Consider the following 26,954-nt stretch of genomic DNA (forward strand, 5'->3'; position numbering starts at 1 on the left):
CCCACGCATTCAAACCGGATTCGGATGCGTCGTCTACAACGCGAAGTCCACTCCCGCTTAAGCGACGCGCGTAACGATAATTGGCATAGTTATTTAGAACAACTCGCGCCCTCCCACCAAGCATACTGGCGACTAGCTAGGACTCTCAAATCCGAAACTACCGCTACTATGCCTCCCCTCGTACGCCCTTCAGGCCAACCACCGGCATTCGATGACGATGACAAGGCTGAGCTGCTGGCCGATGCACTGCAAGAGCAGTGCACCACCAGCACTCAACACGCGGACCCCGAACACACCGAGTTAGTCGACAGGGAGGTCGAGCGCAGAGCTTCCCTGCCGCCCTCGGACGCGTTACCCCCCATTACCACTGACGAAGTTAGAGACGCGATCCACAACCTCCAACCTAGGAAGGCACCCGGCTCCGACGGCATCCACAACCGCGCGCTAAAATTTTTGCCAGTCCAACTGATAGCAATGTTGGCTACAATTTTAAATGCCGCTATGACGCACTGCATCTTTCCCGCGGTGTGGAAAGAAGCGGACGTTATCGGTATACATAAGCCGGGCAAACCGACAAACGAAACTTCTAGTTACCGTCCGATTAGTCTCCTCTCGACGATAGGAAAAATTTACGAACGGCTCCTTAGGAAACGCCTCTGGGATTTTGTTACCGCGAACAAAATTCTCATTGACGAACAGTTCGGATTCCGCTCTAAACACTCGTGCGTACAACAAGTGCACCGCCTCACGGAGCACATTCTGATAGGACTAAATAGGCGTAAACAAATCCCGACCGGCGCCCTCTTCTTCGACATCGCGAAGGCGTTCGACAAAGTCTGGCACAACGGTTTAATTTATAAACTGTACAACATGGGAGTGCCAGACAGACTCGTGCTCATCATACGAGACTTCTTGTCGAACCGTTCGTTTCGATATCGAGTAGAGGGAACTCGTTCTCGTCCCCGTCAACTGACCGCCGGAGTCCCTCAAGGCTCCGCGCTCTCCCCGTTATTATTTAGTTTGTATATCAATGATATACCCCGGTCTCCGGAGACCCATCTAGCGCTCTTCGCCGACGACACGGCTATCTACTACTCGTGTAGGAAGATGTCGCTGCTTCATCGGCGACTCCAGATCGCAGTAGCCACCCTGGGACAGTGGTTCCGGAAGTGGCGAATAGACATCAACCCCACGAAAAGCGCAGCGGTGCTCTTCAAAAGGGGTCGCCCTCCGAACATCACTTCGAGCATCCCACTCCGTAGTAGGCGCGCAAACACCTCCGCCGTTAGTCCCATCACTCTCTTTGGCCAGCCCATTCCGTGGGTCTCGAAGGTCAAATATCTAGGCGTCACCCTCGACAGAGGGATGACATTCCGTCCCCATATAAAAACGGTACGCGACCGCGCCGCGTTTATTCTAGGACGACTCTATCCAATGCTTTGTAGTCGAAGCAAACTGTCCCTCCGAAATAAGGTAACTCTCTACAAAACTTGTATACGCCCCGTCATGACGTATGCAAGCGTAGTGTTCGCTCACGCAGCCCGCACCAACTTGAAATCCCTTCAGGTTATTCAATCACGATTCTGCAGGATAGCCGTCGGAGCGCCTTGGTTCCTTAGGAATGTGGATCTCCACGACGACCTGGAGCTCGACTCCCTTAGTAAGTATCTACAGTCGGCATCGCTGCGCCATTTTGAGAAGGCGGCACGACATGAGAACCCTCTCATCGTAGCCGCTGGAAATTACATACCCGACCCAGTAGACCGAATGGTAAACCGTCGACGTCGCCCAAAGCACGTCATTACGGATCCTCCTGATCCATTAACGGTGCTTTTAGGCACCACAAGCACCGGTCACCGTCCTCGTCGAACCCGTCGCTTGCGACGAAGGGTTCGACGAGCGAACTAACCCATAGACACAGCCCACTGAGTTTCTCGCCGGATCTTCTCAGTGGGTCGCGTTTCCGATCCGGTGGTAGATTCTGCGAAGCACTGCTCTTGCTAGGGTCAGTGTTAGCAACTCTCCGGTTGAGCCCCGCGAGCTCACCTACTAACGTTAGGGCGAAGCTGAAATAGCCTCTCAAGGCTATCAGCATAGGTAGGAAAAAAAAAAAAAAAAAAAAAAACGCAAATTATAATTTTGCGGATTTCATTTTTATTACACGATGTTAATCCTTCACCGTGGAAGTCAATCGTGAACGTTTGTTGAGTACGTATTTCATTAAAAAATTGTTACCCGCCTGGGATTTGAACACCGGTGCATCGCTGAACACGAATGTACCGGACGTCTTATCCCTTAGGCCACGACGACTTCATAATTTTTCTTTACCTAGCCTTTAATATCTTAAATACTGCTAAGACACAAGTTGGTATTACCCTTTTCATCCACATTTACGGCACGTTGTTCCGACACTGAGTCCTTATTACTGTTACGCGGTTCCAATGAAACTAATGCCTTATTCTCAATGGTGGCATTTAACTAGAAATTTCATCTACGCTGATAAGAAAAACAAGTAAAAAAGTAATCACATTGAATCAAGAAATCGTAGTTTCCTGTTTTTACTGTCATTAAATTATTTTCAATGCTCCGAATACTTTACACTTTTCGTATTATTAAAATACATAAAAAAAAGCGAAACGAATAGGTACGTAAAAGTTTTTAAATTCTATAAATAGTTTATTTATTTTATATGTATATGTTGTATATGGTATGGTATATATCTGTTTATTGCATGTATATATTTTCTATAATAATAAATCGTTTGTAGTAAGTAAGTACACCGCAACATACTTGCTATATTTTTATATCTTCCAGAATTTCTGTAAATGAAACGAAATGATTCTTGTCCACCTGATGGTTGTCTGGAAGAGATCGCTCTTAGCGATAAGACCGCCAATTGTACTTTTTGTGTTTAATGTATCGCACTGTTTATTTGTTTTTTGGTGTACAATAAAGAATTCTCTCTCTCTCTCTCTCTCTCTCTATTATACAAATGTCTGCTTTTTGATTGTTTTTTTAATGTTCGTTGTGTTTTGGTGTGTAATAACGTGTATTATCTCTCTCTAAGTTGCTAGATTGGTGGGCAATACAAAATGCTTCGATCATATTTCAATCATTTTATTGACCATTTAAAAACTAACTTCTTCTATTTAATGTTTTGTTTTTATTTCACAATATGAAAATGAAGTAGTCAGTAATTTATTTAATGTGAGTATATAATTTATTATGAATTCAAATACTAGGTTTTAATCTATTCGTGTTAAGGCTATGTGGTAGGCAACAGTACTTTGAAATTAGTAGCAGCTACTTTGAAATTAGTGGCACTAGTATTTAAATTTTATTTGAATAATAGAAAATATCGAATAGGAATTGAAAATAAACAAACATTATTTATGGAAATTTGAAGAGAGGTTCTTGCTACTGGGTTTTGAAGAAGTGTTAGTAGTTAATCGAAAAGCCGGTGTGTCGAGCTGATATTAAGACTTTCTCAAAACTGAGCAGCAGTGTCGAAAGAAGTTAAGCATTTCTTCTACCGGATAGTTTGTGTCTACCGTTGCCCATCGTCATCACTGATACAAAAATGTAAAGTTAAATCTTGATCAAATTCAAAATCTGTACCAATGGATCAAAGCTAAAATTATGAAATCGTTTTGCACCTTAAAATAGTTTTATACATTGAATTTGGGTTTCTCGAACTTCATTACTTCATTTTCTTATTAATTTTGTATGTAGCTAATAGCTTACAGTTTTTGCATATATTTTAACGTGAAACAAAATACAAACAATAGTAATTAGTATGACTGCGGATACCGAGTCTTGGGAACATAATAACAATGACTAAGCGTCACGCATTGCTATCAAGTTCCATTTGAATAATTTCGAAGCACGAGAATGCCAAAAAAGGAATGAAATTAAAATTTCAAACTAAGACATTGAGAACATTTTGTTAATCTCTCGAATTGTAGATAGTATAGAATTTTCTGCTAAGAAATGAAGTTGTACAAATTTATTTTCATTTTTCCAACATGAAAAACATTCTACAGTTCTGAGTTCTATCATTACACGAAGCATATTTTTTACGTTTTTCTATACGCTGTATCATTACCGATATTTGCTTAAGCAGTTTCCTTATTAGTAAAATAGTATCTTCACTTTACGGAAAATTCTACTACGATTTATTTTTCCTCTGAGATATGGCTGACATTGCTGTGTAATGTAATGAGCAGTACTTGACATCGATCGTGACATTGTAGTTTACGTTATTACTCAGTTTTCTGTTTGAGTACTTGTATTATGTCCATTATTGTCACGGTGCATCCTGACACGAGACTTCCGAGGCCGAAGAGAAGAATGAGGACATTTTTCCAAAGAATCCATTTGAATTTTCCGAGGTCGTTCCACCGGAAAACTGTTTCCACGATAGCAGGAATCACGAGACCGAGAATCGAATAGAAAATCGCTCCGACTATATTGATAATTTGTTCTAGCAGTGGTAATGCTATTCCAATACCGACTGTAAAGAAAAAGTTATATATTATTATAACATTAAAAAAAAATCTATTTAACTATTACTTTCAGTAAACATGAGCTTAATCAGTGAGGCTGTAATTCAATCAGATCTATGAGAAGCGAAATTCAAAAAAAAGAAATGTGTGTTTATAAAGCGTCCATCAGATAATTGTCTCGCATTGCTTATTACGTATACAGAGATAAATAAAAGTTTTAGAATTTGTGTTTCGCTGTTTATTTGTTTATTCACTGAGACATTGTTAACAAAGTCTTGTGATACACAGTAATAAATACTATTACCTACTACTAGAACTATCTATACTATCTAAGGTTTGTTTAATACACAGGAGCACACATACGGAAAATGATGAAATATTAACAAACATTCTCATCGTTAACTGAATGTTAAATCTAACATATCACTAAATATTTGTTTCACATAAAATAGTTCTAGTAAATCAAACTGATTTGGATTGAATTTTGCAATAGCTGGATGCTTTACGGCTATTAGCTAAGACGACATTTAGAGGCTAATTTGCAGTCAGTAATGCGTAAATTAGTGTTTCTGATACCTATTAAAACTATGGTTGCTTAACGTTTAAAATTTAAAGACTATGTATTATTTTACTCTAAAATGACTATTTCGAATTAAATCACGTATCGAAGCTACTTTGCAAATATCTACTACAATTAATTATTCATGTATTTCTTATGTCCTGTTAAGGCAACTTTAATGATATGAGTATTTATTTTATTCCACTCGACCGTAGTGATGGTGAGAATTATTTTTCATGTTTGACGCATTACTGATGGTCCAAAGACTTTATCGCATAGCCGGTTAAGACGAGCAAACTCAGAAGCTCAGCCAGGGGGGAGAGGGATTATCCTGAGTGCTCCAAGAGGCCTAACAAGTCAAGGACAGGTAATTCGTGAGTGCACCGACCATCGGATCGAAATCACGACGCGCTAAGAAGATCCAGCGAGAAACTTAGTGCCTGATACTATGGACAAAGCTCAAATCGAACTCTTTAGCGGTTTTGAATACGATGACTTGCACTCACAGCAGCTTTTGAAATCACTAAGAGTGGATTAGTAAGACACGCGAGAATGTAGCTATGGTGGAGCAGAAGGTGGTAGGACCTTTTGTGAGTCCGCACGGGTAGGTACCACCGTCCTGCCTATTTCTGCCGTGAAGCAGTAATGCGTTTCGGTTTGAAGGGTGGGGTAGCCGTTGTAACTATACTGAGACCTTAGAACTTATATCTCAAGGTGGGTGGCGCATTTACGTTGTAGATGTCTATGGGCTCCAGTAGCCACGTACCACCAGGTGGGCTGTGAGATCGTCCATCAATCTAAGCAATAAAGAAAAAGGGCTAGGCGCATTAACAAAAAAATATACACAAAGAAATTAAATACCTTCCATACAAGATGTCAGAATTCCTTTCCTAATATTTTTATAATGTTATACGCACCGACAAATATTACGTCAGATGAGATTTGGATCTGGTCAAACAAATATTTCTCAATGTCACTTTTTTTGGTACATTGTTTCATATTGCTAGGACTATTTACAACGTAATAGTATGAAATGATAGACTTGATGACTTGTATTTTCTTTCCTACATTATTTGATTACAACCTAGCCTAGACATATAAAGAGACACATTGTGTTGACTTAAATAGCTCATAAAATATTTAGTTTTAAGAAGTCATCCATTACTACTACTCTTGTTGCCTGTAGCAGCTTAGGGGATGGTAATGTGCTACTATGTATCCCAAACATCAATCAGCCTAACAGTTGACATTGCACTGGCATTAGAACAAACCACACATTACGCAAAAAACACGAAAAACTAAAGGCTGGGCAAATAATATAAGGCGCAATACCAAATCTGTACATCTTGCAAGAGACGAATGCATCGTTGAGCGCATACAGTAAGTACCTTAAAGTCCTCCAGTGTCAGGTTTATATGCCAATACGGCATTAAAATACCACATAATCTATTTATAAATAACCGGTATGGTGTAATCTAACAAAGCATTATTCAAACTTTTGCATGGTATTGCTACTTGCCTTCGATTCGTGTACCACATTATAGAACGTGTTGAATCTCACGTGTAATTGTTAGGTGACTGATGATGTTACAAATATCAGTAGTAAAGGTATTTTGTGTCATTCAGCCTTGGTTTTAGAGTCATAAATTCAAATTTCCCAATGAAAACTATTTCAATTTGTCTATCAGTGTTGCAATTGCTTATAGGCTATAATTTCTTTAAATAATTTTTACCAAATTATAGTTTAGAAGTTGAGACCCCAAGAAAAGACAAATGAACTGGTGGTTACTGGTGGTAGGACCTTTTATGGATCCGCACGGGTAGGTACCAGCACCCCGCCTATTTCTGCTGTGAAGCAGTAATGCGTTTCGGTTTGAAGAGTGGGGCAACTACTGTAACTATACTGAGAACTTAGAACTCATGTCTCAAGGTGGGTGGCGGCATTTACGTTGTAGATGTCTATGGGCTCCGGTAACCACTTAATACCAGGTGCGTCGTGAACTCGTCCACCAATCTACGCAATAAAAAAAATCAAATTAAAGTTTAAAAATAGAACCAAGTTACGCTTTTCAGGAATATGTTAATATATCTAATAATCTTACCGCAGCACGTCACGCCAACGGTTCTGGCGACCACCTGCGCCATCTTCTGGTAGTTCTCCTTGATGTGATGCTTCGTATATTTCGTGAATATATCGATAACTACATAGAACTGTAGAGGGTACGTGAAGAATATTGATAGCGCAATGAAGATCTTCGCGAATATCGCGGGCCTGTACAAATACGCGTTAGATTAATCAGTGACAGTTATTAATTAGGTACTAAATGAAGAAATACAGAGGTATGAGCAATTTGTAAAAAAAAAAACAATTGCACACACGTATCTGCTTAGCGCTAAATTTAAATGTTTAATTTTATTAATAATACAAAATATGGTACCTAGCAGAGAAGCTTTCTAATTCTAAATACGTATTAATTATTTTTTTGGAAGGGAATAATCACCGGACTTCCCTCACACGCTTGCGTTGGTGAAAGGTTGTGTGCAATAGGACCAATTAAAGTCTGATCTTAGGCTTTCGAACCATGCAAAATACAAAACTCGTTTGAAGCAATGAAGATCAATGCGGTAGGCTAGTAAGCAATACCACCACATTATGGTGTGGGCTCGGGTAATCTCTTAACATCAAATAGGCATTGCGCTCGTTCAGCCAAATATGAGAGAGAGAGAGAGAGAGAGAGTATTCTTTATTGTACACCAAAAAAAAACATGTGAACATTAAATAAAAAAAATGTACAATTGGCGTACATATGGCGATGTAAAAATGAAAAAAATAGTTAGCATTTATATGCTAGCTGCCTTCTCGTTCCATTCAGGGCTCATGAAATACGTTCAGCATTCGTGCTTTTATAATAAGTGGACTGACAGGCTCACGGCGAACTAATGCTCCAGTGAATTCTTACCAGCAGATGGGACATGCTTTGCTATATCCATTGCGACATACTTAACCAGTAGCGGATTTACCCAAAGGCCCGATTTAGGGGCGGTCCCAATCGTAGCAAAAACTTATTATAACGTATGGCGGGCGGACTGCACTTTATGGTGCAATTTATACCGCATAAAACTAATTTGTTTTCTTAAATTTCTAAATCTATTTAGATAAAAGTTGGCATAAAGTAATTTCATTATGTAGTCTATAGGGTGGATGCTGAGAAAGGGACGGCTGATGGCTTGGGGCCTAGGGCGGTCGAGACTGCAAATCCGCCACTGTGCTTAAAAATATCATAAGAAGAGACGTGAAAAAAACCCAATAATTTTTAAGACGTACCACTCCTCCGTTGGTAGATTCAAAGTGATGGTTCCTCTTAAAACGTCGCCATATCTAAAGTAGCCGAACAAACCCAGTGTACTGTACAGGAATACAATAGTCGACATCGCTACGACCAACACACTAGGACATCCGAGGAAATTTTGCGGTTTCTTCATTGAATTCTCAACTGGCATCACTACTCCAATACCTTCCATTGCAAATATTACAGTTCTGAAAGATTTAAAACCGTATTTGTTGTTTTTAGTGAAAATGTGATTGAATATATCATCGCAGAGAAAATCAGTGCACGTATTTCAAAGCCAAATTGAAATTTTTTCTGCACGTTGACCTTGTAATTATATGAATGCTTAGATAAGAAAAGAAAAATATTGTGAAACTTTGTATTTTTTTACTATCTTAACATATCTGAACGCAACATTGTACTAATACAAAATAAAAATTATGTGAAAACGACCAGTGGTGTGTGTAATTATTTTTAATATTTCCTATTCATTATATTACTTGAAACACGTGCAAAAAGTATAGCGTGCTAGAATACTAAGCGGAGTTGTAGTTCTAGACTTAATATCACCGCTGTGTTTTAAGCCGTGACTTTGTTTTTTTGTCATTAAAACGCATCCCAAATAGCACAATAATAAAACACGTAATGCTCTTCTTATCATTTAAACCGTCGGAATATGATATTGCGAAATTAGTGTTTAAAAGATTTGAGTGCAATTTTTTTTTTTTTTTTTTTTTTTTCCTACCTATGCTGATAGCCTTGAGAGGCTATTTCAGCTTCGCCCTAACGTTAGTAGGTGAGCTCGCGGGGCTCAACCGGAGAGTTGCTAACACTGACCCTAGCAAGAGCAGTGCTTCGCAGAATCTACCACCGGATCGGAAACGCGACCCACTGAGAAGATCCGGCGAGAAACTCAGTGGGCTGTGTCTATGGGTTAGTTCACTCGTCGAACCCTTCGTCGCAAGCGACGGGTTCGACGAGGACGGTGACCGGTGCTTGTGGTGCCTAAAAGCACCGTTAATGGATCAGGAGGATCCGTAATGACGTGCTTTGGGCGACGTCGACGGTTTACCATTCGGTCTACTGGGTCGGGTATGTATGAGTGCAATACGATGAGCTGATAATTATATACCTAATTATGTTTTTTTTGTAGCGTTGCTGTTATACCCAATTATGATTTCCTTAATGATCATTACTTTTATTACCAAGTCCAAAATATTAGGTATTTACTACGATATTAGGTAAATATGATCGCCCTTGCCCGTATCCCACATTGCTTGTAAAAAATACCTGTATTCATAAGATAGTAAAAAGGTATTATTAGTAAATACTCACGAAATAAAAGCTGGATATCTTGCCGGATCACCGGCAACTTTCTTATCGACAAACGAAATTCCACCTCCGAAAATATAATAGAGACATATTGCATATGTGGCCACGAGTAGGACATTGGCTATCATTGAAAACACAGCCAGAAACTTTAAGTATCTTATCTGACAAAGTACGCACAGAGGCAGTAGCAGTATCAAACAGTAATATTCTACAGGTATCGTTACTGACGGTACGTAGTGGTCTATAAGCTGAAAATGAAGGATTATTAAACGAATTATTAAATTTCACTGGTGCTAGGACTCTTGTGAGTCCGCACGGGTAGGTACCACCACCCTGCCTATTTTTGCCGAGAACCAGTAATGCTTTTCGGTTTGAAGGGTAGGGCAGCCGTTGTAACTATACTGAGACCTTAGAACTTATATCTCAAGGTGGGTGGCCCATTTACGTTGTAGATGTCTATGGGCTCCAGTAACCACTTAACACCAGGTGGGCTGTGAGTTCGTCCACTCATCTAAACAATAAATAAAAAAGAACAAACTGAATAGTGTCATTAAAACGAATGCTCTTTATTTATAACTAAAACTGTTTTTATAGTTTAATCTAACGTTTATTGGTTTAGTTCAAGGTGGGTGGCGCATTTACGTTGTAGATGTCTATGGGCTCCAGTAACCACTTAACACCAGGTGGGCTGTAAGCTCGTCCACCCATCTAAGCAATAAAAAGAACGAGTTATTTCACACTAAATTATATATTTTCCATGAGGTATATTGTAGAGATAATATTATTTCCGTGTCGACTTTATAAAGCATTGAATCGTTATCTTTAGATAAACCTACGTCTATTAAATTGTTAATCGTTATTTGATTATTAGTTTATTTAGATTCATCACAGACCTGTTTAATCGAATCCGATATAAGTACTGTATAAATGCAGCATACTCCGACGTATGTGGATAACAGAGCAAATTCTGCAAAAATGCTAAAACAAAACATTCACTCAGATAAATTACGGAAACGTGATCAATAGGCGCCTTATACCTGTTGAGTCATAAAGGTATTTACAGAATATATGCTTCGTTTATTATGAAGCTAATTTGTGTGAAATAAAAGTTATAAGTTATAACTTATAACAAATTTAATTTAAGTATAAATTTGCTAATAAAAAACGGTTGTCTGTAAAGTCGGTTTACTGACGATAGTTGAACGTGACACTTTTCACTGAACTTCATACTTGACGAAAACATGTAAATGTATTATTGTATAGCAGCTGGCCACGCGGATGCATCGCTCACTCAAGTAGGAGAGAGACAGATGTCGAACGCTGCCGAACGCGGAGGCCGATTGTGCCTCTTTGTCGCTCGTTGCGCGCCCTCGCTTGCACTTCAAGCCTTAAATGGAACGCCTCAAAGCGAGGTAACGCCGCACGAGTCATGTTTTTTCGTGCGTGCAGCCGGCTCCATCGAAATATAAGACGTCAATAAAAAGTATCTAGTCGAAATAATGACTTTAAATTAAGATAGAACAGGAAGAACTTAAAATGTTTATATTAACGCACATATCCTAATGTTATAAACACGATTGTGTTGTTTCTATCCGTCCCTTGCCTATTGACGGTCAAGGCACGAAACGAAACCGATCGCCATGAATTTACGGAAATTGTTGAAGTCATACGAAACAATATTATATGCTAATTTTTATCCTACCGCTGAGCGCGCATCTCTGACTCTAAAGTCTCTGCATACAAAGTGTACGTAATGTCTATAGCTACGTTAAAGTTAGCATGATTACCTAGCAGCTCCAGCAAACCTTCTCACACTCTTCGGTCCGTTAGCAAAGACTGACCGACATGTCTCCGCGTAGTCCAGTAATGGTTTCTTCTCGATTATACAACAGCCTCGAGATGTCTTCACCTACAATATTCGTGACTTAGAAATTTGCGAGTATTCGATAAATACAGTGACAATTGAAGCAATGTGAACAATATTGATATGATTCAAAATACATAGTATAATTTGTATAGTTTCGCATTTACTATTTAAATTTTACCGAGGTTATTTTAGGTTTAAAAAACAAGGCAGGATTCTCTGGTGCCTTAGTCTTTGTTGACAGAGAAAATTGTAAAGGGTTTGAAATATAACGAAATTGTAACAGTACCTACATAAGTGCACGTGAAATTTAATTGTAAATACAATCTTGTAAATATAAAATGTAAATACAAAATTGTAAATATAATCGTGAAATACGCGGTCGATACGCGAAAGGATGATCTGGATGTAGCGTTTCGAAAAGATTTGAATGTAAATTAAAATGTGGTTCCCGTAAATTGTATTTTCTCGTATCATTGTGTTAATGAGTAATATGATTGCTAACCATTAAGTGCGTTAGTTTGGTTTATTTTGGTTGGCTATTAAACACACAATTTAGAGAGGGAGCATCCTGCAAAAAAAAACATTTATGCTACTTACAAGTATATGTATGCAGTGAGTACACAAGAAACCGATGAAAAGTGTTCCAATAAGGCCAACGCCCCAACCTGCATTTGAGAAGGCCAGAGGTCCCGCAAGTATTCCTGTGCCTAAAGAGGCCTTTATTAATTTGCAGTTGATCGTACATCACTAAAAATCCCATTATGACATTAGATTATTCTCAATACTAGCGAAAAATCAATATCATACCTAACGATTAATTCGAAATAAATAAATATAATAAATAATAATAAAATAAAATATAATAAAATAAAATATAATGTCGGGGCGGGAGCTCAGTAAATCGAGCCTAGAGCTCGAGTAGAGGAAGTAAATATATACACTAATAAAATAAAATAAATATAAGTTAGCCCAATTTTGTATGCAGTTGGAACAGCGCCCCTAGCGGCAAACGTAGGCAAACATCCCATTCCATACAAATATGAGCTAACTTTTACGCTATCGAGAACGTTAAAAAACTCACACTTTTTTTTCTTACCCAAGCTGATAGTCTTGAGAGGCTATATCAGCGTCGCCTTAACTAGTAGGTGAGCTCACGGGGCTCAAACCTGATGACGTTGCTAACACGAATCCTAGCAAGAGCCGTGCTTCGCAGAATCTACTACCGGATCGGAAACGCGACCCACTGAGAAGATCCGGCGAGAAACTCAGTGGGCTGTGTCTGAGGGTTAATTTACTCGCCGAGCTCTTCGTCGCAAGCGACGGGTTCGACACTACGCTGATCAGTAGGGAGTTTATAGATATCACAATCTGATAACTACTTATAAGCGTGAGGTCGTAGTCTCAGTTATATTTTCGTATAAGTAGGGTTTAGAAAAATGAGAAGAATATGTACAGAGTATTGTACCACTCCGTATAGGCTCATTAAACGCCCTACCATCAATTGTAAGTCATAATTAAACTGTATATGTGTAGAAAAGGTGTTTTATGAATAGACCGCATTGTTTATACTTCATTTCGTTTAAATTAATTCTGTTAATTTGACCTTGAGTGGCAAATCTACTTTAAATAATAACAAACGCTTGAAGAAATACAACCAAGGAAAATTAAAACCATACCTAGATCTGTTCGGTTACACTTAGGCTGGATAGTGAATATATTTTATTATTTCGATTTAATACTAACTAATCTTATCGTGCTGTAATCTGTTTTCAAATAAATAGATGTGGTTCAATGATCAGATTTAATTTAATAGTGTTCGAATCTTACAAGCGTTAATGTTTACAAACGATTTCTATGATGAAGGAATAGCATCGTGTAATCTAAATATGTAAAGTATGGAGAAATAGTAACATAACTAAAACCACAAAGATCAGGCTCGTTAGAACACTAATATTCTCTATATTTCTATACGCTGCTGAGACGTGACCGTGCGAGACGTGGAAAGGAAAAAAATAGACGCTCTGGAAATGTGGTGCTGGAGAAGAATGCTTGGAGTTTCGTGGACCGACTTTTGTACAAATGTCTCGATACTTCAGGAACTCGGCATCAAGCTGCGTCTATTTGCTATAGTACAGTCTCGAATGGTGGATTTCTTCGGACACGCTTCGCAACGAGATGGCCGGTCCATAGAACACCTCGTTCTACAGGGAAGGGTTGATGGTAAAAGACCGACCAAATTAAAACTGCAGTGGGAGGTCCCCTAAATGAATGCAGTAGAATGGCCTCGAGCAGGGAGAGATGGTGGGACATCGTGAGACGCATAAAGTCTGCCCCTTCCAACACTACATGACGATCACGATCGCTCTGTCAGAAGTGACACGAGAAGGAGAATCTAAATTACACCCCCAAAAATTAATTTCATTTTATTCCTTAATTACTAGTGGTAGGGCGTTTTGGAAGTCCGCCCGGGATGATTCCACTAACCTGTGACGTTTTTCTTATTTACTAAAATGTTTAGTTTTCCACAAATCAAAATAAAGGACGTTTCTATTTCACACCCAGCAAATATTATTTGTTTGTGTCAAACATAATATTGCGTAATGAAATTAAAAAAAAAATTATCGGACATTTCGTGAGTGCACGCTACAAAATTTTGTTTTGCGTTATCGACGTAAATTACGAAAAGAGTTTGTATTTAACAACAAAAAAAAAACAATAAATAAATTATCAACTTAATAATTTAAAAAATAAAAAAATACTTACGAGTTCGGTTTTTCAACTTCACGATGTTCGAATGGATCATAATCAACGTGTGGTTGTTTTTTCACGTCCCCCATTGTGTGTTACGTTTTGTTAACTAATAAAAATATTAATTTATTAAGAATTTAGGGAATATTAGGTACGCTACGTAAAAAAAACTTCCAATTCCATTTAAATATGTCGGTTTTAGAAATCGTTTTGATCATTAATGCTAAATTACTGCTTCGAAAAACATGGCATTGCCAGTTAACTATGTTACGTTCCGATGTGTTTTATTTGGATGAATGTACATATTTGTAGGCAGCGGCTTGGCTCTGCCCCAGGCATTGCTGAAGTCTATGGGCGACGGTAACCACTCACCGTCAGGTGGGCCGTATGCTCGTCTGCCTAGAAGGGCAATAAAAAAAAATTATAAAACAATTACTGGCAAGGTTCTGTACTTGCTTAATCTTGAAATTTGTTTCGTGACATGTGTTTGAGTTGAATATCTGTTATGAGTTTCGAATTGAGCATGAATTCGATTTAATTATCATTGAAATGAAAAGGTGATGTCACTAAATATGCAAAAAACAAACTTACTGTGCTTCTGTGATTTTTGTGAATGTATAAATACGAAAACGTATTTAAATAATTAAAGTTTAAGGCATTTTTTCCAATGGAAACAAATATTTGACTAAGAATACTTCCTTCGCGCACAAATATCAGGCTTCGACTACGCTCAGTAGATGTTTCTTTGGCGTTACTACTGTATTCACGTTTCGTAAAACACATAAATGCTTCGACAATGCTACTTAAGAACAACTAGTTTAATTTCGTAGTAAATGCGTTTTTAAATGTCAGCTCCAAGATTAAGTAGTTGCATATATGTGACACACGCGACTTCGTCTTCAATTATTAATTAGAATTGTAAGTTTGTACACTATTATGATTGTATTTTATACTTCTATAATCACAATTTCGCCAAGATTACACTATAAAAATATTAACAGAGACAAATAATACTTAATCTATTCTCAATTTGACAACAGACGTCAAGAACAAAAGTTTGACAATAAATAAATAGTATGCATACGTGTGTGCGTCAAATACATAGTATGTAGTGTGTGTAATGTTTTCTTTATTGATTTAATGTATCTTTTATGCATTATTTAAAAAAAATATTAGCATTGTGCACTTCTTCTCTATATTCTCTATAAGTGTGGAAAATTTCATACTCCTCCGTCCGCGCAATTTTCGTGAAAAGGGATACAAAGTTTTGCTTCACGTATTAATATATAGATTGACCCGATAAACCGTAAATATTTTTTAAGTGGCAATAGTGAAATCAACCGTAATATTGATAGTTAATAAAACAATAATTCGTTAACAACTTTTATTACAAAATCAACAATCTTGTACCGACCTAGTACTTACTACATATTTATAAAAAAAATTAAATAAGTAATAAAAGATACATAATAACACTAAACAACAATAATATTACAACCATCACAATTTTTTTATCACCAAATGGATTCATTAATTGATAAATTTCATAGTGTACTAGAAGTTTTGTTTTTAAATGGTTTCTGAAAGTTTATTATAAAGAGTTTACGACACTTTTACGAAATTGTCTCTGTTTAAACGCTCTATATTTATTTATTGCAATAGAAAGCCTCACATTTAATACATAATGTCTATTAATATTACATTTTTTAATCTAGGAATTGAGAATTTGAATCAAACAATGTTTTTCAAGGTTCAAAAACTTCGTAATTGTAGTTGGTAGCTTTATTCCACCACGGATTCTTGTTGGTACTTTTCGGCCTGGTAAATTGACCAGATGTATAAGCGGATGAAGTTTGTTTCGGAATGTAAATGTAGTTCTGAACTTTAGGAGCAGTGTTCTTTATAATCGGTTGTCTATAAGAACCTGTCAGTTCAGATTTCGTTGAGCCTGGTCTGTATACCGCAACGGCTTCAGAGAAAGGAGTTGCTGTTACTCCCAGGCCATGATTGTAGAGTTTCGCTCGAGGAAGAGCCTTGATCGGTTGGAGTGGCTTAAGTATTTGCTGTGCCTGAAGCACTGGCAATGGCGCTTCACAAACGGTTCCTTGAATTAGGGTATCTAAAGGTGCAGTATAAACCCTGAAGTTAATATCACTATAGTCCAATTCGGCTTCAAGGAATACAGCCATACGGTCTGACATAACCCATACATTTTTCTCATCATCAATTTTGACGTCTACGGGGAAAACAAGGCCAACGTCGTCTTTATCGGCAATTCCGATATTTTGAGGTTTGTAGGGCAGGGACGACCTCCAACAGCCGACAGCATTTTGGTCGATCAAGTTGAAAAGCTGGACACCGGAGTCGTCCATTACTTTGGCTGTCGTGTGACCGTCAGGACCACGTACTCCGACAACTGAGAAGTCTTTGTAGGAACCTTTCACTTTAGTTTCGTCTCTCAAGATACGGGTCGACACGGAAAATTCTGTGTGACTGCTCAGAGGTGAGAAGTACAGAGTTCTGTAACCATCGGCACCGATAGGAGACGCCGTGATGCCAAAGATACCTTCAGCTCCCCACTGGAAATTCAAGCCAGCGATATTGAAATCACCGACGAGAGGGTCGGGCATGAAATAGCTGTGGCTGAATCTCCATGACTTGTTCTGTTCCCACGAGTAAGCGATAAGACCATAGCCCAGTTCATCGGAGAAGTAGGCAAAGGTGTCTCACAGCTGGTACCGATATCGAGAGCGATGTTGGCAATGAAAGTCGTAGAGACAATGTCTTCTGGTCGTAACACGTATTTACGGATGATTTGATCAGTGTTCAAGTCAAATACATTGAGCGTGTACGGGCACACATTTGTAACGTTGTCTGAAACGAGACAATAAAATGGCTAATGAATTGTTTATTGTTATATGTAGAAGCATTATTAACAGTCCTTAATTTTTAACATTTTTGATACGCATTAGTCTATCTTCTGATAAATTCTTACCGGAGCCCATGGATGGGAACGTAAATATCGACAATCACCTTGAGATACTAGGTCAAAGTCGTATTTTAACAGTTTATCGCAGTAGAAATGGGCAGAACAGTAATACCGTCTCATGCGAGCTTACAATAAGCCGTACCACTAGGAGATAATAAGCTGAGGGTCCTACCGATGGATCATAGGTCAAGAAAATTGGCATTGGAATAATAAAAAAATTCATCTTCTTACCGTATCCATAAGTGCCAACGTCTAATACCCAAAGACGATCACACTGGTCTGCTTTGACCCTGTATACAGTAGTCAATCCTGTTTGACAATTGCCTAATTCGTTGCCTTCGAAGCTTGGGTAGGGCGTTAATTTCGGGGATGGTTCATATGGAGCGTCCAGTGGAATGTAGTTCAAAGTAGCTGGAATACCTGAAATTTAGTGTTACTTAATTAGTATTTTGTTAGGTTTTTGCAACTTCTCTGTGATCGTAACCAGTACTGATATGTTTTATTTTATAGTTAGCTTGCTGGCAAGTGATGAAGGTCTGACGATGGGTCGAATATTGGGGCAGGTAGCACTTAGAAAAGTAATTATTGGTACAGTTGGAACGGATAGCGTTCTCATAACTGGTAATCGCTTCCCTAGAGACTTTAACCTCGTCTCAAAGTGGGTAGCGACTTTTACACCGTGATTTTTACGATTTCTTTTAGCGCAGGTAGACTATAAGTCTTTACTTTATGTTTATTACAGTATAGACGGGTGAGCGATTTTACAGCATACCTTTTTTTTTTTTTTTTTTTTATTGTTTTTTTTATTGCTTAGATGGGTGGACGAGCTCACAGCCCACCTGGTGTTAAGTGGTTACTGGAGCCCATAGACGTCTACAACGTAAATGCGCCACCCACCTTGAGATATAAGTTCGAAGGTCTCAAGTATAGTTACAACGGCTGCCCCACCCTTCAAACCGAAACGCATTACTGCTTCACGGCAGAAATAAGCAGGGTGGTGGTACCTACCCGCGCGGACTCTCAAGAGGTCCTACCACCAGTAAAAATATCTGGTGCAAAGTGGTTATTTAGTATATACGTTAGCGTGAGTGCCGCTATCCGTCTTGCGACACGAGATGGCATTTTCAAGTGCTAAATGGCTATGTAGTTTCCAAAAGTTATTTGAGGCTCCTTAAAATTTAAAATAATGTGTCTTAAAATATTTAATAAAGTGCCTGATCGTTTTGTCCAGTTTATAACATGTTTAATTTGTGTAGGAGTCAATATAAAATATAAAAACATTAACTGTCTAGTGTTAGACATGAACTTGACATTGTTATGTGTAAATATGTAGATATGCGTTACGTTATAAACCTGTATATTATTATATCCTTATTATAAATATTCATAGCGATAGTTTTACGAATAATTTGCTACAAACATGTGCTCGATTAAGCTATACAAAACTGTGATTTGGTTTTCAAATTAGCTGATATAGGGTTTTGATTTTTATTTCATAATGTTTTATTCGAATTCTTGTAATCATAATCACTGATGATTTGCTTATGTTTAATAATTGCGTGTACCGAATTCATTTAACGAGTTAACCTATGGCCGTGTTATATTTTATGACATTATCCTTATGATTTTATCACCTTGTCGTGATAAAACCGCTTTCAAGCCGTAAAGCGGTTTATAGAGCCCATTGGTAGCTCAAAGCGTTTAATATACACGTTTCTTCTGGCCATAGCCATGTAAAATCCTCGGACCGTAAACACTAATTACAGCCTTTTAAATTGTTTACCTTTATTTAGTCTGCAAAATGCCAGACCGAATTTTTAATAATCTTAGAAAGTGACAAGTTAGCGGCACTAATTCAATTATTCTCATTATTTTTTTGTTTTGTTTTATAATGACGGCAACCGTTATTTATACAACGCATACGTGCAAAACAATCTACGAATAGTACTACAACATCCGTAATATGAAATAAAAAGTACATCTGCTATGGCCTAAAAAAAATATTTTTTTCTAAGGAACCTAATTTGTTCACGCCCATCTTCCACGATGAAGGAAAATTTTGCGTTATAATCATATCCGCAATAGTTATATCTTCGTTTGGCTATCGAAATTGCTGCTATTATTTCTTGGTCTATTTCTGTTTGAAGCAATCATCTACTCCGGATTTAGAAAAGAAATAGCTGTGATAGAATGAAATTGACCACATGTCTCGAGGCGGGTCACAGTATTCACTATTAACTTTTATTGCATAGATGGTTCAACGTTCTCAGGGTCTACTTGGTGTTAAGTGTTCAACGAAGCCCACAGGCATCAAAAACATAAATTCCGCAACGCACCTTGAGAGATGAGGGTCTAAGGTCTTAGCTTTGACAGTACAACGGCTGCCCCACAGAAATAGACAGGGTGGTGATTTGTATTATACGATGTTATTCTCTCACCGTTGGAAGACAATCACGAAGGCAATCGTGAACATTTGTTGGGAACGCATTTCATTAGAAAAATTAGTACCTGCCCGCAGGATTCGATCATCGTTTGATACGAATGCATCGGGTATCTTACCCTTTAAACCACCACGACTTCATATAGTTGTGATGTGTATGGACTCCGACAGTCACTTAATTTTAATTGAGTCGTATTTCTTAGACTCTGTTGTGGAACGAAACATATAAAAACAAACACAAAAATTTTTACAAGAAAATTAAATAAAAAAATTTTCTCTTCTGAGGAGGTGACACCCTTTCGCAATGTGATATCTAATGAATAAACATGTAGGTAATATGTTGATGAGTAGGTTCGAAAAATTTAAATTCGATTTCCATGTTCACGTAACATTTTTAAATTGCATTCTTCAATCAACTATCAGCAGAACATATTGTTATGAACATGCCTTAGTTTTTTGTTCCGTATACAGCTGAACGACTCACCATCCCATCTGGTGTTAAGTGCTAACCGAAACCATAGACACCACAATATGGATGCCACCACTCACATTGACACATAAAATCTAAGTCTCAATATTATTAAGTGTCTAGTGTCTAAATATTAATATTAACTATGTGTATAGTAGTTAATATAGTAATTATATTATAGAAAATTCAAACAGTCTTGTCAAAAGTGCATAATTAATTGATAAATATTTCTGTTATTATTACAGTACGGTACCAAAAAGTAGGTCTCGAAATTTTTACTAACTAAACTTAGTCAATAAAAATACATTTGTAGTTATTCAATTTAAAGCTAATTCATTCTTGGAAGCAAAAGTAATTATTCAAAAATAAAAGGTCAAATTCGAAAGACGAGATAAGAAATATGAGCAGAAAATAAGATGGTAATGTTATTAAATCTCATTAGAAGCAGTTCGTGAAAATAAAAAATTGCACGAATATCCCAATGGAAGTTACTTAATACCCAACCCGTTGACATTAAAAAAAACTAGATTCTTTAGAACTAGTTTTTATGCCTATCGTTTTTAGAAATGGCTATAGCGTCTATGTACCTGGATGTATGTTCGATTATCTAGACGATTGCATTTTAATAATTAGATCATTGCATTACATTGGTAGATGGTATTGGAATTTCAAAAGTCTATCCAGTTACTTTTGGTTTGAAATAAAAATAGAAGATGATTGATTTGATTTGAAATAAAGGAGTAGGTACAACTCCTACAACAATTCAACAGACAGACTATTTCTACTCTTAGTTATTTCTTTTCTAGTACTGAATATTTTATTAAGGAATATTTTATTAGAATTTAAGGAATTAATCTTAAGGCCCCGCTTAATTAGGTGGGTTATAATAATTAATAATCGTTTGTTATTGAACTTAGAAATATATTTTGGCTCGTTAAAACTGATGATCGCCTCAGGGTTCGGATTATTTGTTGGTACAAGTTGATTGAAATTCAAACGTCAAAACATAGTGGACTTTGTACTAAGGTCATCCACTGCTGAGGTTATTTTAAACTACGTCAACTAAAACTATGGTAGGTGTGGTCAGTTTTAAGACAAGCTACAATGCTTTAATGAAGTGTTCTTCTAAAAAAAACAAACCAACCTACAATTAAATAATTACATTGTGCAAAAATAGCTGTTGTTTTTTGTTTTCTTTGGTCCTTATTGTATACTGTTTATTACTATGTTTTTATTGTTTAATGTTCGAACAGTGGGTATCTGACACACCCTTTGTTGTTTTTCTCTCTCTTTTAGCTCTAATCAGTTACTACAAAACTGTTTTTTTTTAAATGTTTTATACCGATATTCATGTGTGCTTAGTAAAGTTATAAATAAATTTTATAATCTACATATAAATAAAATGAAAGTGTCTGTTTGTAGTATTGAAATAACCGCTTTTTATTACATGCATATGAATATATATAAAATTGTAAATAATGTTATTTTGGTGTATGTACTACACCAAAATAACATTATTTACAATTTTTGTCTGTCTGTCTGTTTGTTTCGGCTATTCTCTGGAACGGCTGGACCGATTTTGATGAGCCTTTCACTAATAGGTAGCTGATGACATAAGGAGCAACTTAGGCTACTTTTTTTAGATTAACTTTGCCCCGCGGCGTCACCCGCAGTTATTGTCGTACCGCGCGCATATTGGCGGGCTTCGTCTCTCAATCAATAATAAAATTTAATGTTTCCGAAGCGAAGCGAGGGCGGGTCGCTAATAAATTATGTAAATACAGTACTCGCCCATTTTTTCTATTCTACCAAATTATTTTTTATGACTATGATATGAAATTAATACTTTTAGACGATATGCATTGAAGAAATAAAGACAAATGAAATAAACTTGAAACACACACAACAAAATTGCTTATAATACACAAGCTATAAGATTGTAGTCGGTAAAACAAATCGTAGCGTTGTATTTCTTAAAATATTATTACCGGATAAAGTGTAACAACAGGCTTAATATCTATCCAATCATAATTATGTTGATTAACCTAATCACTGCTATCAAGCGTGCGTCGGTTCTAAGTGCAGTGCAAAGCGGTGAGATAGTGAATTTACATTAACGACGTAAGGCCATAATATTTCATAATAAACGAAACAAACAAAAACAGCCGCGTATGTGCGTACTTATGTATGCATTATGTTTTCTTGGGGTGATTTATTCATTTACCAACTCAAATATCACTTCATCAATAAATTTTATCAATTTTATTAATGTTTTATTAAAGCATCAAATCCAGAAACATATCTTTCACATTAAAATATATTATATTTTCGTCAAACTCTAACTCTCTATTTTCAAATGCACCAAAAGAAATATAGATTTGAAAATGTTAAAGTGTAGAATACATAATTCGTCGAGAAGTTATATTTATAAAATTGTTTTTTTAATTACACGTCTGTAATTAACGAAAGTGGTGGTCTCGACATTTTATTAAAATTTATTTCAGTTCAATTAAAAATCATTTCGATAATTTGTAATTTGCATTTCTACGAAATGTGTACGTACGGTTTACAGAAAAACTACATACTAATGAGCCGTCTAAAATCATGTCACAAAACCTTACACCACCACGTAAAAGGTAATTTAGTTTAAATGATTATCTAACTCGTTCACGGAGTTTAGAAAACATCTAGTTTATATTCTGGACTCATAGTTCCAAATACCGTCTTCACACTTTCATTCTTACGTTTATTCGTCAATTTTGATTATGCAATGAATGATTCATGTGTTAAAATCGAGTGAGGTTTGTTTACCTTTTAAATTATACTACTGCGTATAATAAATTCACAATGAATATAGTGCGTTAAAATAAGATAAATTAAAATGTGGGTCGTTTTTAAAATCTATTTCGGAATAAATTGTGTAGATTTAAATGTCAGTTGTAAATAAAAAATCGATGAAATTTGTGACAGTAGTTTTGAAGATAATTATTAAAAATACGCAGTTATTAGGTTCCTTGTTATCAAACGAATAATATGTAATAAAATTGTTATAAAGGTATTATATCGATAAAATTTATAAATTAAATAACTCATACGGCTTAACCTACTGGTTTACATTTTCATTTTACAATTTGTATTGTCAGGCCAAGTTCAAAAATTGTTATTGTTATAAACTTTATTGTTACTATATTGTTATAGACTTTAAATATTAGTTTCGATAAAAAAAACACCTGAAATTATTTCAATGTAATTTTAGTTTTATTTTAGCCAGTTGTAGGCCTGTTTAAATTTTTACTCTTCTTGCAGTCGGATATAACGTGTCATAGAACTTGAGACTTATGTTCTCTTTTTGATCACATAATAGATAATACGACATCCAAAGCAACTGATAGCACTGTGGTATTCACAAATTTTAAACTTACGACTGAACATGCCTAGACTTGGAGCGATATAAAACAGCGTGAAAAGATTTATAGTTTTGGTTATTAATAGTAAATTTGGATAATAGTTTTGGTTTAAATTGCACATGAATGTTTTGCTATCTTTTAGCATCTGCTGAAATTTTTTTTGAAATCAGCTAAGTTCATTACAAGTTTATGTTTTAATTAAAAATATTTTACGGTTTAATAAACCGAAATCAGGCCGTAAACGTTGTTTTAATTAAACTGTAACTGTAAATCTTACAACTCGCGATAATCAAAGAAAAATATTAGGTAATATTTTCATTTCTAAACAACAAATTTTGGTGGGTGGTATTTAACCACGTATAGGGGCGCTCGAAAAAAAAAAAAGAATGAATTAACTACTAATCAATTAGGAGATTGTTGCGTTGCGTTGTTGACTCAGAGAACAATATAATAATGTTTAGGTGATTTAATTTTAAGGACATTGGTTCTAGTGTTTTCGAAATTCGTATTAAATATTTATAGAGACAATTAGTTTCAAGGCGCTTTTTTTTTATTATTATTTAGATGGGTGCTATTTTGATCGCTTAGATGATGGTGGGCGCATAACATGAAAATTCAAAAAGGAATGCTAGACTACGAGTAATCTTTTATACTTTTTTTTCTATAATGTAAGAAGCAGTTATATCGAAAGTGTGAAGAAGTTGAAATTAATGTAAGACATTAAACTTGTAAATAAGGTTTTCTGTTTGGATAAATTTTTATATGTAAAAATAATGAAAGAGAAATGTGATAAAGTTGAACAGGGATAGGTAACTTGGACTAAAACACGCGCGATCATCCGTCCCCAAATTAGGTTTCCCTGTGTTATGGGTACTTGAGACTGATATACATAATTATGTACTTTTAAATACATACACATTAAATTTAAACTACAGATAAAATAACGTAAATCTTAAATTTTGGAACCAATTGTTATGGGGGAATTATCAGTTGGATATATATCAGAAAAAATATTAGCCATAAATCAATTCAACTTCTGAAGAAGCTATGATCAAAGTTATTTTAACTAAAAATAGTTTTTATTTTTATCTCAAGCGAGCCGAGTCATGGATCAATTGTTTTCTTTCAATTTAAGATCGATAGTTGAAATAATTATGTAAGCATCTTAATCAAAATCTAGCTAGTACATACCTGAGCGCCACCTAGGAACGCTGACGAACAATTTGTTCCTCCACCTTTCGATACCAACGGGCAGTGCGTTCTCTGGTATCAGAGCACCAGTCCTGAGAGCCTGCTGCTTCGAGAATTGGTCCGGGTAGTTCCAGTCGACCACGTTCCACGAGAATATTTCTTGGAGCTTTATCGTTGCTGACGCTAGTGAGACTAGCCCACAGAAAATTAAAAACTTCGCTGCCATTTTATTTACTCTGAAAGATTACAAAACTGTGTTCTACCAAATTAATGTTTTACACATTTTACAACTATGGCACATTCACATCAAGAGATCTAATTATTTACTTTAATACGCATATAGTTCTGTTGCGTTTAACAAAATTTCGTATTTAACACTAATCTGACACAACGTTTATTAATGGTTGTTTAGAAGAGAATATAACACATAGCAAGTGGCCTGGGTTAATTTATATAAATTTATTGCCTTGAAAATACATTTTAGGTTTAATCACAAAAAATCGTAGTTTGCGGAAATTATGGAGGATAATCGCGTGTAAAAACCCATGAATCTTGCCATAAGGACAATAGAGTCTTATTATTATAATCGAACCGCTAATATATCAAGCAGTTTTTATAGCTCTACTATCACAAATGCACTGATAAAAATGAAAGTACTTTTTTCTGTATCTAAATAAATTTATAATAATTATAACGCACTTAATGTAGTACAGTCAAGTTATAAATTATAGTGAATAAATAATATAATCGGTATTCACCAAAACTAGCCTATGTTCGCGGCAGCTTGTGTTCGACTGAATGTGTTTGAGCCACCCTCTACTTATAAAACGAAGCGCTGGCCTGGCCCTCTCCTACCAAGCTTCCGATCAACCACGCAGCCGGCCTGAAGCATTTCATTCACTCAATCGTTTGACCAGATACAAATTATAGGCACTGTTGCGTAAGTTAAGTTCACGTCGCATTCAGATTTTGTTTTTTAAACAGAAGATTGAGACACGATTGGGAAAAGAGCCTCCATTTTATGTTTTTTCAAATAAAATAAAGATATAATTTGCTTTTGTAGTAAATCTATGGGATTTTTATTAATTAATATTGGAATAATTAGCAAAGGTTGCGGTTGATATATTATAAAAATAGTAAGATAACTCTAAGGCTTGGTATTTCCCATCAATAAATCACGTTATAGTCAATTATTCAATTTACGAATAAAATATTTATTAGCATATTTATTTGAATGAAATATTAGATATAAAGTATTAAAATAAAATAAAGGCAAGTGCGCATGTGTATCTACAAACACTATTAATGTTTCTAAGGCCAGTTTGACACTTTTGTAAATTGAACTTAAAACAAAGAAAAAAAACGAAACACGAAAAAATTAATATCTATATAATTTCATTGTATACCTTTTGAATTTATCCGATTCGAACCAATTTACAGTTAAGCTCAACATATTCAAAGTTATGCAGAAAGATGCAGGTTTATTTTTTACTATTGTTAACAAAACATATTCTGCAACATTCTTTGATCTATTCAATATATTATTCTAAATATATAAATGAACTCGTTTAGAAACTTACAGAGTATAATTTAGATTCATAAAAAAAATCATACACCTTATATTCCTTCGGCCTTTTATGTGAGATAAGCGTCATAATTTTATTCATGTTTGGAATAACCCTACATTATGTATTTTCGTAATTTTGGATCACTGATGTATGGCAGTTTGCAGAATATACATTGTAAATTGTATCTATATATCATTTTAAGCCATTAATTTACTACGGAACCCTAATACTGAGCACATTTTTACATAGGGTTTTACTAGATAATATATAAGTAACATAATTCATCATATTATTAATTTTAGACAACATTGAGTTTTTAAATTAGTTTGATTTTAATTGGGTGGTTAGATTAAAATCTAAAATATTCTTTATCGGTTTATTATGATGGAAATTTATTTATAATAAAGATCAATGTTTGTTTGTATGTACATTTATTTAATGTGTTCCTAACCAATTCATCTGCCAATAATTACTGTCATAGTAGCCACAACTTTATTTTTATTTTCCTACCTAAGCTGAGAGCCTTGAGAGGCTATATCAGCGTAACCCT

The 26,954-nt window shown here is 36.0% G+C and overlaps 2 protein-coding genes across 2 annotated transcripts; both read right to left on the bottom strand.

Moving 5' to 3' along the window:
* Positions 1-3,101: 3,101 nt before the first annotated feature.
* LOC114245304 (proton-coupled amino acid transporter-like protein pathetic) lies at positions 3,102-15,155 on the bottom strand. Its single transcript, XM_028177435.2, is given in 10 exon segments — positions 3,102-4,513; positions 7,167-7,336; positions 8,390-8,602; positions 9,729-9,973; positions 10,619-10,703; positions 11,513-11,634; positions 12,190-12,317; positions 12,320-12,339; positions 14,356-14,449; positions 14,932-15,155. Coding segments are annotated over 9 exon segments (1,308 nt in total). The 5' UTR covers positions 14,430-14,449; positions 14,932-15,155; the 3' UTR covers positions 3,102-4,262.
* Positions 15,156-15,710: 555 nt separating this feature from the next.
* Y-y (yellow-y) lies at positions 15,711-25,675 on the bottom strand. The gene is given in 5 exon segments (XM_028177410.2): positions 15,711-17,068; positions 17,071-17,214; positions 17,561-17,749; positions 24,837-25,072; positions 25,595-25,675. Coding segments are annotated over 4 exon segments (1,542 nt in total). The 5' UTR covers positions 25,063-25,072; positions 25,595-25,675; the 3' UTR covers positions 15,711-16,085.
* Positions 25,676-26,954: the final 1,279 nt, after the last annotated feature.

The sequence above is a fragment of the Bombyx mandarina genome, chromosome 13, assembly GCF_030267445.1.
Source record: "Bombyx mandarina strain Sakado chromosome 13, ASM3026744v2".
Taxonomy (NCBI): Eukaryota; Metazoa; Arthropoda; class Insecta; order Lepidoptera; family Bombycidae; genus Bombyx; species Bombyx mandarina.